The sequence below is a fragment of the Callionymus lyra genome, chromosome 16 (assembly GCF_982586985.1).
Source record: "Callionymus lyra chromosome 16, fCalLyr1.hap1.1, whole genome shotgun sequence".
Lineage (NCBI taxonomy): Eukaryota > Metazoa > Chordata > Actinopteri > Syngnathiformes > Callionymidae > Callionymus > Callionymus lyra.
The window spans coordinates 14,492,104-14,506,605 of NC_141833.1; the positions used below are offsets into that span (position 1 = coordinate 14,492,104).

General features: G+C 36.1%; 1 protein-coding gene across 1 annotated transcript in view; it reads right to left on the reverse strand.

Annotated features, from left to right (window-relative positions):
* The window catches only part of LOC148063833 (solute carrier family 22 member 23-like), a 46,187-nt gene that overhangs the window by 20,221 nt on the left and 11,464 nt on the right, over positions 1–14,502 (reverse strand). The window contains exons 2-3 of the mRNA XM_087811293.1: positions 11,865–11,968; positions 11,645–11,799 (exon numbers count right to left, since the gene is read on the reverse strand). Of these exons, the coding sequence (XP_087667419.1) occupies positions 11,645–11,799; positions 11,865–11,968 (259 nt within the window). The remainder of the gene's footprint in view (positions 1–11,644; positions 11,800–11,864; positions 11,969–14,502) is intronic.

The window sequence follows — 14,502 nt, forward strand, 5'->3', positions numbered from 1 at the left end:
CAAGATTTGGAGCCAAAAATAACTTAATAATGTGTCGATTATTCTGAGGAGAAATTGATACAGCTTGGAGAAGAATATACTGAAACACGAGATTAGTACCAGGAGTAAAGTCATTTACTTTTCTTGTTAGAATTGATCTGATAAAATTAGTATAGAAAAAAAAATAATGTCCAGGAACCGGCATCGAAATGAAAGCATCGGTACCAGTACCGAAAATCTGCGATCAACACCTAAAGCCCTAACTATGACATCAACAACAACAACAAAAGAGAACTTATTTTAAAATCTAATATCCGACAAGCAAGACCGAAGGAAATGAATTACGCTCAGGCGCGTTCACGCCAAACTCAAAGTGACTGCCGTGTCGCCGCAGATTCATGGACCTGTAACTAAAAGCGACGCTTCAACAGACAAGCGTCGCCGAGCAGCGACCGGAGTTAGCGTTAGCATGTACGTTAGGATTTGAACGACCCATTTCCAACAATCTTTTTTGTCGTTGTGTGCGTATTCAAGGTTGTGCCGCTCATAAACTCGCCAACACGGGAAACAAAAAACCAAGCAAATAAGTTCCTACTCCCTTCAGCCCTGAAGCTATTAGCTAAGAACAGGTCATAGTCATTGATAAGTCTCTCTTATCTGGATTTGTAAAGAATGCCAAATGGCCTTCGGCGGCCGCCGGCAACTGCCTTTGATTTCACCGACATTCCCGGCAATGAAACCACGAGTAAGAAGCCACAAGGAGAGTCTTTTGAGGATTTTTCTTTTTGCGGGTGAGTGGGTTTTGTATATTCAATCTCCAGCCCACACGCGCTCAGCACAATACAGCAGCTCTTAAGACGCGCCGGGGGGGAGGAAGTGGCCATCACTGATTAACACATTCATCTGCTCGACCTCAAAACATGATAAAGCTAATAATGCTCTCCACACATAACCCGGGAAAAAGTGCAAAGGTTCCCGTTAATGATTTTGGCCGATCCCTGGACTTCACTCGGGAAGCGTGGCCGGAGATAGCTTCAGCTTGTGTCACACTTCGGAGGGATTATCTCAGATGATCATTGTTGTGACACGAAGGTAATCAGGTGAAGATTTGGGCTTTTATCTGTGAGGTAGAAACACTTTAACCTAATCTAGCAGGAAAGAACGACGGTATTTTTGACCTTTTTGGCACAAAAATGTTCCACAAAAAGTACAAAAGCGAAACTTAAAAATGAATAAAACCTTCTTTTTTTTTTTTAAATAAAGGTTTGAAAATGTGAAGGAATAATGTAGATAGATAAACAAAGAATGCTATGTCTTTAAATAAATAAAATTGGAGTGAAACATGTAAATGTGTCATTAATTAAAACAAAAATGAGTTAATCTTACAACATAACAGACCAAGAATGTTCATGTGTCAAGTCGCAGTTCATTAAGTGTCCACTTGGGTTTGACTGCAGAAAGACAGGAAGTCATGTAAACAACCGGAAATTAAAAAAAAAAAAATCAGCATAGAATCATGATTTTTAAAAAAAAAAAAAAGCAATTGGAAGACGAACAAATAAATCCAATTTTTCTGTGATGTTAAAATATCGCGGATATATTTTTAATAGGGAAAATGATCAGGAATGTAAATCTAGTAATACTTCTCTTTCAGTATTTATTCACATCAAACTCGCACTAAAGAAATTTAGTAGACTTTATAAGACTTCCAACATTAAAACGGTACACCAAAAAAAAATTGTTTTTCATTCTTTTACTTTATACTTAAAATAAACGTGCGCTTTTGTTCATTTTTGTGTTTTTTCATATCACAATTATACTTAAGTTGTAACCTTTTTTTGTTGCTTTCACACATACATTTTTACTAATCTTTAACTTAAAAAATTCTGATAAAAAACTGTAGTTTCAGGGTGATAAACAGCTCTCAAAATACAATTACACTAAACTAGACCACTAAAGCAAACCTGTGGGCCATTTATGGCCCTTGAGAATCCATTCTGTGGACCATTCATATGAAGTCAATCAAGAGACCTTGTCTAAATTCCATTTTTATACAAAAACAATCGCACCAAATGTTATGATTTATCAGAATTCTCAGTAAAACCACTCAAGAATCCCCACAAAAATGCAATCAAATCAAATGTCTACAGTTGAAAGACCCAGTCTGGACAGAAATTTAGGTAGGTAGGTAAAAACCAGTAAATAAATGGAATGTACTGCTACGGTTTCGTGTTGTATCCTCTGTTTATCTCATACGTTTCGTTCAACAAACAAAGAAGTAAACAAGAGTCCCACAGCAAACAAAGAGCGACTCTGAGAAACAATAACGTCTCCGCGCCGAGCTCCGGCGTCCAAAAACTCCAGCGACACGTGAAAAAACAAACATCGTCCAAATGACAAAATACATCCTAATGGCGTGAAATTTTAATAAGAGATTGAATGGAAAGAGGAATAATGAGCGTGTCGGCCTGAACCTCATGCCAACCGGAACGAAAGACTTCAGCAAACAAGCTTCCATTGTTGTGGCGAGCGACGGCAGGCTTCGAAAATTAACTCGTAATGGAGGTCAATTTATTAATGGTTATTTCAGGAGTGAGTGCAAAGCAATTTAGCATTTTCGTCATTAGCATTTAAACATTATGTATATTATTAAGAAACGACCGTCACAAAATGTTATTTTTCCTTCCGTTCTTTAAATATATATCAATACAGTTGGGGAAACAATTTAAAAAAAGCTATTTTCAGGAGGAAGTTGGCCATAAATGTATCTATTGTACAGCGATTATTAGAGTATTTATAGTATTATTGATTTTTAAGAAAAGAAAAACACTGAAGTAAACAAATTATTAATACATTTTTTGCATCACAAATGCTTACATTTATTATTTCAAGTTAAAAATACTTTTATAACGTCCAGATCCTACGATTAAACCTATTATATTTCATTTTAAATCTATATACAATTCATTTAAAAAGTAACCTTTAGTTTAAATGAAAAACATTAACAAGGATTTACTCTTGATCCGAGTTGAGACACATTTCTTTGCCCTTTATACGTGACTTGGATAAATCTTAAAAAATGCCATTTTGGTTTATTTTTGAAGAATAGAAAAAAGGAAATGGAATCCGTTTTTGTAGAGATTTAAGATTTAAACTAAACTTTTTACTGTTGTTTTTAAATACAACAATATTTAGGTGCTTTGTACTTGTTCTAAGAGTCGAAAACTGAAATATTTTGGGACATAGTTGAATAAAAAGAGGTGAGAAAACTTAATCAGATCACAAAATAAAACTTTTCAGTGAATTCCTGACAAGACAAGCTCCTAAAAATCAAGTCAAGTTTTACGGCCCCAATTATTTCTGTTTTTATCTCCTCGACTTCTCCATTCACTGCCCTCTTCTGCTAAACGTTTCCGTGTCAAAGGTCACAGACGGAGAAGTTGCTCGCTCATAATCCCAGACAATGACGGAACCATGATTCCTTTTTTTTTCCTTCCGTCTGTCTTAGTCACATTTATTCAACACAGTCACACCCTCGGCGTGTACGGACTCGCAACCTTTGATACAGTTTCGTTATTTCACGTGTCGGCAAACATTCATCCAATTTACTTTCAGGTCTCAACCTTTCAAAGATGGAAATAAAAAGACCGAATTGTACAGATTTTTTGCAGGAATAATGGATAAAAAGAAGCTGATTTGATGCTCTTCAGCTCAACAAATCACCGGAGAAACGATTCATAAAAAAACCCCCTTTAGGCTGAATGTCGGAGCCGAACTTAACCCACTGCCCCAGAACCTATTCCAGTCATGGCGCTCTCATCACGGGGCGTTGGAATAAACAGCGGCGGGGGGCCAGCTAGCATGATTCAGCGATTCATCTCCGCCGTGTTTGTGCTGGAGGCAGCAGAAGGTTAGGTTGCGGGGCGGAGTGTGTTTACTGTGAAAAATGCATGAGCTGGACCATGACGCCCGAGCTATGGGGGCACTTCATGGTCCTCCGTGATCCATCTGCCGCTTTGTGATGCGGCGTCAGGGGCTGGAGAAGGGAGGTATAAATAGAAGGACTCCATCAGGTGACCTTCTGTAGCCGTCGGTACGTTTGAATGGCATTTGTTACTGTATCAATACATGGATTAAAAACCCTTAACGCAACCATAAAACAAGTTGATTGCCAGTAAACATCATTGAAAGAACACTTCTAAAAACCTCTTAACATTTACACTTAACATAAAACCTTCTTATCTTAAGTTAAGGCAAATAAGAGCATCTTGACTTGCAGAATAAGACTAAAAACTAAAATAAAACATCTCACCAGGATTTTTCTTTTTAACCCGCAAAAGGACTGGTCTCTTTTGCGGTTCATTCCAGAATTTTCAGAAGATTTATGCCAATTTTTTTTGATTAATAACAAAAACTAGGCCACACAGAAATAAAAACTTTTAAAATTACTTCTATTGACTCTCTGAAGGGTATACTTTTTGACACAAAACAACTCAAAATTTGCCTTTTAACTTGAAGTTTCAATGAAGCAAGTCAGTCTTGACTCCTAAACACACTTTTTGGACACAAAATAAATCAAAATTAGCCTTTTAACTTGAATTTTCAATGAAGCAAAAGTCAGTCTTGGTTCCTAGAGACGCTTTTTGACACAAAATAACTCAAAATTAGCCTTTTAACTTGAATTTTCAATGAAGCAAAAGTCAGTCGTGATTCCTACACACACTTTTTTGACACAAAAATAACTCAAAATTAGCCTTTTAACTTGAACTTTCAATGAAGCAAAAGTCAGTCGTGATTCCTACACACACTTTTTTGACACAAAAATAACTCAAAATTAGCCTTTTAACTTGAACTTTCAATGAAGCAAAAGTCAGTCTTGATTCCTACACACTTTTTGACACAAAATAACTCAAAATTAGCCTTTTAACTTGAATTTTCAATGAAGCAAAAGTCAGTCTTGGTTCCTACAGACGCTTTTTGACACAAAATAACTCAAAATTAGCTTTTTAACTTGAATTTTCAATGAAGCAAAAGTCAGTCTTGATTCTTACTGACCCTTTTTGACACAAAATAACTCAAAATTAGCCTTTTAACTTGTGAAAATGAGTAAAACAAACCATCTTGTTGCAGTAAAACCAGCCAGGAGCTCAGTGCTGATTCAACGTAATGCTAAGATGCATTTTTAATGCACTTAACGTTGATCTGTGAAAATGATACCGACATGCAAACTGGTCTGTGGTGCAAAAAAAAAGTTGGGGATTCCTGATACATCTTATTGATTTTCCTCCTGGATCTAGAATACAAAAGATGTCTTCATGTATGGGTGCGATGATGGTCCGATAAAATAACCAAGTCATCGCAAATACGGACGACTGGAAAGAGTTATAGTTTGTTTTTAACTTTGAATAAAGACTTTTCTCAGAAGCCCCTGTTGCCGAAATATGGAAGACAAGTGATCTATTCATTCATCAAGTCTAGTCGAATCACCGATATCTCCTCCCTTTGTCGTCATCTGTTCACAGCGACGGCCACACGGACTCATGAGGCGCACGTGTGGTGTCGTATGAAAGGCAGCGTGGGTAATTAGAAACAACTACAAATCACTGTTTAACCGTCACATGATGTTTTACTACCAAACATCACTCACTTTCATTTCAAGCCACATTTCAGAGATTCAACACAAAAACTGGGGGATATTATGAGGCAAAATTATCTTCTTTACTTCTTTTTTTTTTTTTAAACCAAAGATTCATGTTTTTCATGTTTGAATTAACTTTTGAGTTCTTGCTACATCCATCCCAGGAAAAAAAAAAAAACAGTGTACAAATACACAAATACCGACATTACTGATAAATTCGACAATATCACAGACATCTAAAAATCACTGTTCACTGTGCTCAATTAAAAAAAAAGAATTTAGTCAAAAACTGAGACTTTTTAGGTATTAAATCTGCAAAAAAAGAATAATTAATTTCAAATACCTTCTATTGACTTTCTGAAAGGTGTTTTATTTTGAAAGAAATACTGGATTTTCCATAAAGTAACGGCCTTGATTCCTGAAGACACTTGTTTACTCAAAAAATACCTCTTATAAAATATGTTTGTACTTCAAAAACAAGTATCAGGGATCCTGAAAAAAAAGTGTATTAAGTACATCTACCATCATAATACTGCACATGTATGGATTCGTTATTTCAAACTACATGTTGGTCGGTTTCATTGATTCAAACCGGTTCCTCCGGTTTGTGTCGGCAACCTTTGCCCCCGCCCCGAGTGCTCCTCCAATCACAACGTTTGCCTTCGCATTTAGAAAACCCCCCCTCGGCGACAGTTTGTATTTGGTATCGATCCAAGCGACATTGATGCGTCACTTCTAGTCGTGAGTTACGATTCTGTAAGTGAGGAAACGTCCTTGACTAGAAGGAATGCTATTGTTTATCTATCATTTAACTGAATCCTGTAGACAAACATTAGAGTATTTGTTAATTTCAATGGTACAACTTTAGTTTCCACAAGCATTTGGGATCGTTTCCATGTTATTTTTCCACATATTATTAGAAAATAAAACTCTATATTCAGTGCCAGACATAGCAAATCCTCTTCCTGTTTCAGTCTGACGAGTGAACGTGACAAGAGCTACATTAGTGCAGAACAACATGGGCCAGCTGTGGGTGTACGAGCACTTGGCACTGGCAAGAAAGAAAAGGAAGAAAAGGGCAGTAGAGTGGTAGAAGTGCTCTATAAAAAATAAACTCTCTAATTTGTCAAGGTGGGTGTTAATGTGAGGAGAGTCGGACAGGCCTGGCGTTTTAATTGTGGCAGTGCATTAGTCGAGGAGATGCAGAGTTAGAAACCAGAACTGTCGGAGGAGTAAGATTTTACTTTGTGACTGGACTTTTAGGGGATTTTTTTCTGGGTTTCAGTTCAGGGACTTTAAGATTGCACAATACACATTTGAATCCAAACGTTTTAAGATCTTCAAGTCATACAGTTTAATAATTTATCTTTCATCCGTTTTTTAATCCGTCTTTGATTCAAATTTGGTTCATGTTTTGTTGTTGTTTGTGATGTTTTACTGTGAATTTCGGCCATTTTTATACACATTTGTTCCATCTGAATAGTATAATCAATGTGATTTTTCTTTAAAGACATAGTTCACCCAAAATTCAAACTTCACTCATTTTCTACTCACCCTCATGTCGACTACTGGGAGTAATGTGTTCCCTTTTTAGAGTTATAGACAGAAATGTTCATTTTAATGTAGCGACTGGATGCTCCGTTGTCTTCGTCTTCATCTTCAATATTTTGCAAAGCAAGTGTCCGTTTAAAACAAACTTAAAATAAACTTGATTAATTTTTTGGAGAAAAAATGTTGAGGCTTCAATACAAGATGGATGTTATAGACAAGCAGTATGGATGTTTTTAAGTGTCTTTTTGGACGAAGATGAAGACAACGGAGCTCCAGTCCCTACATTAAAATGAACAAACATTTTTGTCTTTGACTTGAAAAAGGTCGACATGAGGCATCCTGGATATCATAACCACAGAATATCATACAGTTTACTGATCTGGACTCATTAAGATTAAACTACAATGAATCAAACTTTATTCCCAATTTTGGTCTCAAAAATGCTTCACCACTAGTCAGCCAACCACTAGGGGGCCACCACATTGTTTCTATGTCATTAAACCGCCTAAAATAACCGTAAGCCGCTGAGATTTAAATCTTTTAATTTAAAAGCGAACAACGTCAGTGGGGAAATAAGTGAAACAAAGATATTAAGAAAATAGTGCAATTTGCCACTTTAATTACTTATCATAACTATATTTATGATTTCATTTAAAATCTAGCATTTTGCACTTAAGATGTTATCATGTTGGATTTGAATTATGATTATAGTTATATAATAGTATATGGACCATATATATACATGTCAGAGTACAGATTGGAATCCAGTATTATCTGGAATCCTACTAGTACAAGTACAGATTGGAATTCCATGATTCAGTCTATTTTCCAAAACATTTTGATGTAATCCAAATTTCTCTTATTAGAATTGGAGATTGTCCTGGTAGAATTCCCACTTGTCCTAGGACAGATTGGAATTCCAATGTTCAGATCCCAATACAGTAGTAGGATTCCTTAATCTTGGAATTCCAATCTGTAATAGTAGGATTCCAGATCCTACTGGTTTCCAATCTGTACTCTGACATATACATATATAGAAACATATATACACATATATATTAATGGGAAATATTCAATACACTTAGCCTTAAAAATGAGAATTCTTAAGCTGTTAAAATAGTAATTATTGTATAAACATAGCCTTCAATAAAGAAAAAAGAACAGAACACAATGTGATCTTTGTACATACAAAGCTTCAGGATTTGCTTCAGACTTTCAGAGTCAAACCGAACCAGCCACAAAAAGACATGTCATGTGTTCTGCAGGGTTACACGCTCAAATCTCGGATGATCTACACGACTCAAGTGACTTTCATGTAACGTATGGAAACTTCACAGAAAAAACTGCTTGGTTTAGAAAAGCCTTTTTTTTTTCTTTTTTTCCCCCAAGTCACACAGAGTTTTGTCAATACAACGAGGCTGCAGGGTAAATATCATGTGACAGGGGTCAGGCTTTATCAGAAATACGGGAGTCGGTATGGCAACACACAATCTATACAAAAAATGTTTTGCCTCCTCCTGAACCTTTTTTTTCGAACCACAAAAATATAAAGAGAATAGAAACATTCTTGTCGTATAGTTAAACGACACTCAAAACAAGAATTGAAGACTTGTTGGACGACCTTCCGTCAACCTTGTCTTTCGCGCCAGAAGATTACTCTGCTATTTTTGGGACGAGCTTTTTTTATGGTATGTGTTGTAAATTAAACGGCCAAGGACGCACAAGTCTTCTCGCTTCATCATCACGTTGCTACGAAACCACTTCGAGGACGCTTCTCAATGCTAAACCAATAACGAGATGTTAAACAAGTAAAAAAAAGACAGAAAATCACTGAATTTCTATCAGATTATCAGTGGAAAAAACCCATCAGTTCTGTATCGAAGTCGTCGTTTAATAAAAGCCGGTTCACGCGGAGGGTAAGTGGGCCGATGTGATGAGAAGTCATTAGTTTAACGACATTTCGGGCTGATATGTTGGATTGTTATTGCAACACGATTCATCTTGGCGGGGAATCACGCTCATTTACGGACGTGGATGGAAGGAAATCGTCTCATGGTGATATCAATTAACACGCCAGTATGTACATAATATGATAAGCAGCGGCGTCGGAATGAAAAAGCAGCAAGACTTGCTTTATTAACGGTTAAATATTTTGGTTTATTTGGTAGGAATGTATAAAAAATGAGTGTTTCTAATTGAAATGTTGGAGAATATTGGGGCAGATAGTTTTAACCTAACATTATAACTACTTCTCACAGGAGAAAAAGAGAGAAACTGATGTGATTATTCTATTATTGTTACTGTATAAACTCAAGAATACCGTTTCCATTCCAGTTAAACACGTTTTCTATTCTGGATTTAATTGTTTTTTACCTACCTACAGTTTTTCAAGAAGTTACACTAATAAATGCACCATGGCAGGTCCTATCGAACGCACTTTAACAATGTCTTGTCCTAATATTTAATTTTCCAGGTGATCAGTGGTAGCCAGAACGTAAAGCTTGAGGTGACTGCAAAATTTGTTTTATGAGGAATTACAGGTGCTTTGTTTCCCTCCAACATTCCAAAAGAAGAATTTGTAGTAGTCTGGAGGCAATATTTACCCAGTAGTACTTCCTGTCTTTGTAGCATGTTTGCTTTTTAGCATCTGCTACAAACTAGCCTAAAATACAGATATATTAAAGATTTTTCTGAACAATTTCAAATGTCAAGGGTTCCAACATAAGAAGGACCTTACAGACAATAAGTACAGAGGTATTTTGATGTTTTTAAGTTTTTCTTTCTGCACGAAGATGAAGACTAAGACAAGTTAGCATTGGTCGCTACATAAGCATGAAGATACATTTTTGTCTATATATCTAAACAGAAACTGATCGAGGGCAAGTTGAAAGAAGAACTTTAGTGAGCTTCAATGCTTTTATAACTATAGGGAAAATAAACTTTTTGGTTAAGTTGCTCTTTTAATCAAGCCAAGATCGACATCAAAAGCAAATATCCAATATGGAGACGTGTTTAATCCGATGGAATTACTCCCTGATATTAATCACGCTAATCTCTTTATAGGCAAAATAAGACTAATCTCAGAAAAGAGAAATCTCATCTTCCAAAACAAATGAAGGCTTCCTTTATCTGTGACGATTTAAATGAGGGTAGAATAATGACAGCTTAATATCACGAGGGTTACAGACCAATTAAAGATACTTTTGCCTCGATAATGGATATTTTGTTTTGATTTAAAGAAGCAGAACTAAGCTTGTTTTGCTCAGAGTTTGACTTAAATAATTGGATGCAGTTTCGCCTTTTAATGGCGCGACGGCAACTTACTTGAGGAATGATTTTAAGTAAAGTTTTCTTGTACCTTCATCTCATAGTAACTTCTTAAAGCTCTTGGAAAAATGCTGAAGTGCTATGGAAGTAAATTAGTAGCATCAGAATATTGAATAGTTCTATTTAACATTTATACCAGCATTTTATGTGGAATTTAAAGGGCTTGAACATTTTAAATAATAATATTTAAAAGAAAACTAATTAAAAAATGATGAATTAAAAAGAATATATAGTTTACTGATTGGAATTAGAATATAAAACTATGTGTAGTAAAAAAAATGCATTAATTTAGAAATTATTCGATTTTTACATAAAATATTTCAGGATGAAAAAACAAATTTGATTATTTAATAAAAAAGAATTGCAACCTTTAAATGAACCAATTATTGAATTGCATTTAAAAAAAAATAATTAAACACTTGGCACTGATATACTACTATAAAGTACTCTCTAAATAATTGTTCAGAATCCTTATTTTTATTTATTTTGGTCCATTAATGCAACTTCAACAAAAATCAAGTAGTCCTGTATATGGGTGGCAAAGGAATACTGAACTGTTGAATTTAACATTATACCAGCATTTTGTATTGAAGTGAGAAGCTGAGACTTTTAAAATGTTGAATTAAATGACAATCGAATTATCGAAATTAGAAAATAAAACTACGTGTATTAAAAAAAATGGTTCATTTAGAAAATGTTCCATTTTTTAAATTTGTTAATTAAAAGCAAAACCACAAATTAAATTATTCAGTACAAATAGATTCAACCTTTCAATATAAAAATGATTGGATTCAATTATTGGAAAAAAAAAATTCTACGGTAAAAAGAAAACTATTTAAACTATTGCATTTCAAAATAATAAAATACATCAAAGTAACATATTTTGAAATTAGAGTATCCCATATTCTGATGGCACTGATATACTTCCGCAAAGTAAATGATTGAAATCCTTATTTTCTCAATATCTTTACTCTCAGATCATTCATTTTATACACCAACATGCAGCATTTAGTCCAATTAATTCAACTTTGCCTCGAACTACAGCCATCGCTGAACACCTTCTCCTCAAAAAGAATTCCTCATCCCAGAGAAACAGAAGAACTTGAGCCAAGAACCCCCCCCCCAAAAAAAAAGTTTTCAGCCACTTACGGAGGACGTAGAGCGACAGGATGATGCCGGCCAGGCAGAAGCCTTCAAAGAACCGCAGCGTGCTGAACATGGGGACGTTGACGGAGAAGGCCACGGTCAGTCCGAACACCAGCATGAAGAGCACGGAGATGATCAGCACCGGGTGGCGTCCGAACCTGGAGAACCCGGGGATCAGAGCTTGAAGCTCAGAAGTCACGCAGAAAGTTCACGGATTACTCACCAGTCTGCGAGGATGCCGAACACCAGGTATCCGAAGATGGAACCCACCAGGAGGGAGAACTTGGCGATGTGGACTTTCCATGCCGAATCACACACCAGACTCCACTGTGGAGACACGATGAAGATGTGAAGATGTGAAGTAGGCGTTTAGGAGATATTTTTAAATCGTACGCTAATGTCTGAAGTACTGATCCAGGTCAATGGCTGAAAGAATGTAACATATTTTACACATTAAAATACAACAATTGTGAGCCGCTTGGGTTCAACCGAGTCACCTTCAACGGTGGAGGTCAATAAGAATAAGTTTTTAAAGTGATTAAATATAAGCAAATACTGTAAAAAGAATCACACTTTCAGGCATTTTATTCGAGCCGGCGAGACTCCTATGTTGTTCTCTGTGTTATCTTGACTTTCCAAGTATATATTTTATTGGGTATTGTTTTGATTGTTTAAGCACTTTGTGACCCTGGTCTAGAAAAGCTCTCTATACATTTTTTGGCTTTTTTTTTAGCAAAGTTGCTTTGAAATTAATATTACAGGTCATAAATACATGGGAGGGTTTTTGTCTGAACCAGAAAATAATCTTGTTCCATTTGCAAGTGAAGTTCAACCACTAGATGCAACAGGAACTCAGTAAAACACAACATATGCAATAATACATGGTTGAGGCAAAAAAATACTTGTTTATTTACACATAACATTTGAAAACATAAGGAATCCACCAAATAATCTTATACTAAGCATAGCTAATAGGGCTGCACGATATATCGATATTCCGATATTGGCACGTGCGATATGCATATCAAAACGTGCGATAATTTATTATTTATCGTATAAATCAAGCATTTCTTAAATTCGGACATATTTAGGTGAAAGAAAAAAATATCACCAATTTTGTCGGACGTAACCACAATTGAAAAGACATCTAAACAAACAATTATTAATGAACAAAATGCTAATAAATGCTAATATACAAGATTCATTTGTATACTTGTTCATCCGTCTGATGCTTCACTGTGCTACTCATGATAGCCAAGAAAATCCCTTTAGAAAGATTAGCATGTAGCAAAACATCTGGAGATGACGTGACAAACGGCTACACGTGTTAAAAAATGTTAGCTAGTAAATCTAGTAAAATAAACTAAAGTGTGAATCTTTCTTTGGTAACACAGCTATTTGGATACTAGCGAAGCATTTTGGGGGACAAGTCCTTGTAAGTGTTTTACTTTTATGATGGAAGCGGTCGACCCTTAAATCCCTTTTTAGTTCAGCGTCAAAAATAAAAGGCAGAATCGTAAAAATATCTTTCGACCCACGAGCTCCAGATTCACACGTGACACTTGTTTACCGAGCTTTATTACCACAGCAAACAAGCAACACTGAAACATGATAAGGGCATATTTTGAAAGTGCAGGCTGCGAGTTCGCCTCTTGGTCACCGGGTGCTCTCCAGGAAGCCCACGCAGCCTCGGACTGTTAATGCAGCTGAGAATTGGTATGCGGCGGGTGAACCTGGAGTCAGCCGTTACACCAGGAATAAGCACTTTAAGACACTCGAACCCGCGGCGGTTGAGAACTTGTTATTGATACTGAAATCTCAACTTTTCACCCGATCGAACCTCATCAGGGAAAAACTGAAACCTCGATCCTGACTTCACCATTTGTTGCTAATCCATCGTATCAATCTGTGTTTGCTCAAAGACCAAGTGAGTCATAAAGTTCAGATAATACTTTCGATTTGCAATCACTGTAACAATAGGTACTGAGTAGCAACCTTGATACGTAGCATTAGCAGGATTCATTTTCCCGATCTAGACTTCAACCAATTCTGTCCGAATGGAACAGGAAAAGGAGTAAACTAGAATAGAATAGAAAAGCTTTATTCATCCCCAGACGGGAAACACACTAAACTAGTCGTGGGACCGCTAAGACCATAAGGCATGTCATGCTAAACTAGCTCATAGCAATACTACGGAGGTAGAGTGGCCGTGACCTAATTCCTCTCCACTTATCGCTTTAAGATAAGATTTCATTTGTATTCCTGCAGGGATATTTGACTTGAGCTATTATGTTTACTCAGTCGTCAATGCAAAGAAAGCAAACACAAACGAACTAGCATCGCGAGCTAGCTGTTCACAAGGTAACCCTCATTGCTTTAAACCTAAGATGGAATATTTACACGTGTTTTGATGGTTTGCCATTTGATGCTAATGTAGCTCAAAAATAATGCGATCGAAAGTAGTTGATACCGGTAATTATACTGATATCGGTTCTTGGACAATACTTTTTGCGAAATACAACATTTACAATATTTGACCAAAAGAAAATGACATCACACTTAGTAGTACAAATCTAGAGTTAACATTTCCACTCATGTTTTCTCACAGAAAAAACAAGGTTTATTTCCAGGGCAAAAGAACAAATCAATCCGATGTTTACCGACTTTGTCACTTATTGTTGTTTCCTTTAGAAAAATCCACTAAAATTAGCAAATATTGATCACACGTCGGTACAAAAAAGTATTTTCCATTCTCTTTAATACCGAAAAATTTCTGTCGGCGCCACAAAAGAACCGAAGTTCGGTACCTAACTCTACCCTTCCGCTCACCCCTATTTTAAAAATTAGGAACAAAAATGTGA